The following is a 4,130-nucleotide window of genomic DNA, read 5'->3' on the forward strand; positions in this document are numbered from 1 at the left end:
TTTTTTTATGTAATAAGCTCTGGTGTCTAATCCAATAAGAGTTAGTAGGAGTTGATTGAACTTTTTCTTAGTTATCGAGTGAAATTGTTAAAAAAATTAGACTAAAAAAGTGAATTAATGATTAAGTGATAGAATAAAATAATAAATTTTTTTTATTATAACACGAATAAGTCTAATCATATAATAATTATATAAAAAAATCTAAAAAATCAATATTTTTATTAAAATTTGATTAATATTTAATTAATAAATAAAAAAATAATTTTATACTATTAAATATAATCTCACATTATTAATAACTAATTAATAATTATAAATTATAAAATTTGCTGTTACCTAGCACTCTTTTAATTATGTTTATGTTGATGTAGCATCATCAACCGAAGATAATTACCTTTTGAATTGCGGAAGACGCTAGCTCTTAGTAGAAAAGTCAAAACAGATATATGATGTAAAGGAATATATTAAAGAGGCAAATGAATGCCGGTCAGCTTGTTCTGCTTCCTTGATGAACAATTCTATCAAGAAATTAACGAATTAGTCAACAGCATTAGCTTCTTCTATACTATCCTCCAACCGATCACGACAACCATCAATCACACACTACTCTTAACTTTCCACCAACATGAGAATCTTCTTCAACCACCTTAACTACCTCATCATCATTCTTATTATCACTCCACCAGCCTCTTCCGACACTTTAACGGGAAAACAAATCCTCAGAACTAACCAAACTCTATTGTCACAAAACCAAACCTTCGTGCTGGGCTTCTTCACAGGTTCCAACACCAATTATTACCTCGGAATATGGTACAACAACATCAATCCTCAAACAATAGTTTGGGTTGCAAACAGAGACAACCCCATTGACAACTCTACAGGCTATCTCAAGATCGGAGACAAGGGAAACTTTGTTCTTCTCAATTCATCCGGGAACCCCGCATGGTCCTCCAACCAAACCAACGCCATGAATCCAGTTCTCCAGCTCCTCGATACAGGTAATCTTGTTCTCAAGGATTCATCAGACACGACCAATAGTAACTACTTATGGCAGAGCTTCGATTATCCAACCGATACCATGTTACCGGGGATGAAGCTTGGTTGGAACTTGGACACAAGAACAGAGAAGCACTTAACATCATGGAAGGTCGCAGGTGAAGACCCTTCAAGCGGTGACTACACTTTGAAGATAGATTACCATGGTTTACCAGATATTTTCATCAGGAGAAACCAAACTATAATATTCCGAACTGGTGATTGGAATGGTGAGAGATTCACTGGGGTCCCAGGGATGGGAGACAACATAAATGAAATCAAGTACAATTTCACTTATGATGAGCATGGTGTGTGGTACTCTTACTCCGTTACAATAGCTTCCTTGTTGTCGAGGTTAATCCTGACATCTGATTCTGATGGCCAGTATCAACGCTACATGTGGATACAAGGAACATGGAGCAAGTTCTCGTACGTACCAGCGTATCAATGCGATTACTACAGAGTGTGTGGTTCATATGGAGTGTGTGACAATGATGCTTCGCCGATTTGCACTTGTGTGCAGGGGTTCAGGCCTAAGAACCAAGAAGCTTGGAACTTGAGAGATGGGTCTGATGGGTGTGTGAGGAAGACGGTTTTGAATTGTTCGACTGACAAGTTCTTGCATCTTGAGAACATGAAGATGCCGGAGACAAGCAGCGTGTTTGTGAATAAGAGTATGACACTTGATGAATGTGGGAGTTTGTGTAAGAGGAATTGTTCATGCACTGCATATGCAAACATCGACATCACAAATGGAGGAAGTGGCTGTGTTATGTGGCTTGATCAACTCTTTGACATGGTTGTCTTCCCTAAGAATGGCCAAGATCTCTATGTCAGACTGGCCGCTGCTGATATAGGTATCTATCTATCTCCCCATGTAGTGTTAGTTATACCCTTTAATCATCAAAAGAAAGTAACAGTGTAACACATGCATCAATTTGGTGACACACAGGATCTACTAGCTCCAACAAGAATCATAGAGTAGATCTGGCTATTGGCATCACACTTAGTGCACTTGTTTTAGTTTTGGGATTGGTTGCTATTTGTTACTTAAGGAAGAAGAGCAAACAAAAATCAAGAGGTAATGCATATATAATAATCTCCCCCACATGAATTCCTATAAATAGAGCTGTAGTGTATATCATTTTGGTATAGCTAGCACAAATAAATTTGCCTTGGTTATTATTAATAGCCACTGTTCCAGGTTTTGTCCACAGAAGTCATGAATTCTTAATGAATGAGGTGGTGCCTTCTGTTGAAAGGAACATGGATGATTTAGAATTGCCAATGTTTGATTTTGATACTTTAACAATGGCTACAAACAATTTCTCTCAAAATAATAAACTTGGAGAAGGAGGCTTCGGTAATGTTCATAAGGTATGTTGTTTTAATACTTTAATTTATGCACAGCTACCATTATTACTAAAATTAAGTATTAGATCATATCGTAAATACACTTTTATCGTTCTTATGATAATATTCAGGGTAGATTGGTTGATGGTCAAGAAATTGCTATAAAAAGATTATCAAAAGACTCTGGACAAGGAATAGAAGAGTTTAAGAATGAAGTCAAGTTAATTGTCAAACTACAACACCGAAATCTTGTTCGGTTGCTTGGTTGCTGCATTGAGAAGGACGAGAAGATATTGGTTTATGAGTATATGGAAAATAGAGGCCTGGATTCCGTTTTGTTTGGTAACTTGCATTGTGTGTTTCAATATTGTGTATGTTTAGGCTATTTTTTCTTTTTTAATTTGGTTGTTTTTGTTTGTCTATCTATCATTATCGTTATTATATATACTTATTTTTCATGTTATCCTTAATTAGTTTATATCTATTAACAATAACTAATAATAATTATTGTTGCAGACAAATCAAAAGGACCTTTGCTTGATTGGAAAAAACGTTTCAATATTATATATGGTATAGCTAAAGGGCTTCTATATTTGCATCAAGATTCAAGATTTCGAATTATTCATAGAGATCTTAAGACAAGTAACATATTACTAGATAGTGAAATGAATCCAAAGATATCAGACTTTGGGATGGCTAGAATTTTTGACGAAGATCAAATGCAAGCAAAAACACGTAGAATTGTTGGAACATAGTTAGTATTCCATCATAATTCACTAGATTATTTCTTGAAAAAATCCAATATAGTAGCTACATTATAATTTATGCACATTTCTATTTTGTAGTGGTTATATGTCTCCAGAATATGCTATGGACGGAAATTTCTCGGTAAAAACTGATGTTTTTAGTTTTGGAGTTCTAGTATTGGAGATCATAACTGGAAAGAAGAATAGAGGGTTTTACATTGATAACGATGAATTGAATCTTTTGGGAAATGTAGGTGAAAAAATTACTTTCTGAAATAGAATACTTTTTAGATAAAAAATAAACATTCTAATAATTGATATATTCTATTGATTGCATTATATGTTCTTGCAGGTATGGAGGCATTGGCATGAAGGAACTGTATTGACATTGATTGATCCATCCATTGGCAATTCATACATAGAGTCTGATGTTATAAGATGCTTACATATTGGACTTTTATGTGTTCAAGAACATGCAGAAGATAGACCAACAATGTCTTCAGTGATCTTCATGTTAAATAATGAAGTTCCATCATTGTCATATCCTAAAAATCCTGGATTTTTTGCAAGAAAAAGTCATCCAGAGACCGATTCATCTTCAAATAAACAAGATGAAATATGGAGTGTGAATCAAGTCACAACGACAATGTTAGATGCTAGATAATTAAAGAAAAAGGACATCATCCATGTTTACTTTTGTATATATTCTGATCTCAAACTTTAAAAAAGAAAATAGAGACACATTCTACTTCCATTTAAGTTGTTGCCTGTTTTATTCTTTAATCAAATTAGATTTGACAAATCAAATTTTTAGTGATAAAAATCAAATTAGAAAGATTCTATTAGAATACAGAGACAATATTGTAACTTTTATTTTGATACCTTGCTACTCTGGTCTTGTTTGATTGGTATAGCATGTAAGAAGAGATAATTTCATTAGTGAAAGAAACAAAACAGACATAGTTATCTCACTTATCTGTGTCTAGCATTCCCATT

The 4,130-nt window shown here is 33.9% G+C and overlaps 1 protein-coding gene across 2 annotated transcripts; it reads left to right on the forward strand.

Annotated features, from left to right (window-relative positions):
• The first annotated feature begins 516 nt into the window (after positions 1–516).
• On the forward strand, positions 517–3,888 carry LOC130955940 (receptor-like serine/threonine-protein kinase SD1-8). Of its 2 annotated transcripts, XM_057882954.1 has the most exons (7): positions 517–1,892; positions 1,988–2,116; positions 2,240–2,412; positions 2,520–2,730; positions 2,905–3,142; positions 3,234–3,384; positions 3,487–3,888. In XM_057882954.1, exons 1-7 carry the CDS (start codon positions 626–628, stop codon positions 3,796–3,798), a joined length of 2,481 nt encoding a protein of 826 aa, XP_057738937.1. In that variant the 5' UTR covers positions 517–625; the 3' UTR covers positions 3,799–3,888. The 2 variants fall into 2 exon arrangements, with proteins under 2 accessions (XP_057738937.1, XP_057738938.1); XM_057882955.1 differs by lacking the exon at positions 3,234–3,384 and having other exon boundaries at positions 2,520–2,759; positions 2,905–2,958.
• Positions 3,889–4,130: the final 242 nt, after the last annotated feature.

This window comes from Arachis stenosperma, chromosome 10 (genome assembly GCF_014773155.1).
Source record: "Arachis stenosperma cultivar V10309 chromosome 10, arast.V10309.gnm1.PFL2, whole genome shotgun sequence".
In the NCBI taxonomy this organism is placed as follows: domain Eukaryota; kingdom Viridiplantae; phylum Streptophyta; class Magnoliopsida; order Fabales; family Fabaceae; genus Arachis; species Arachis stenosperma.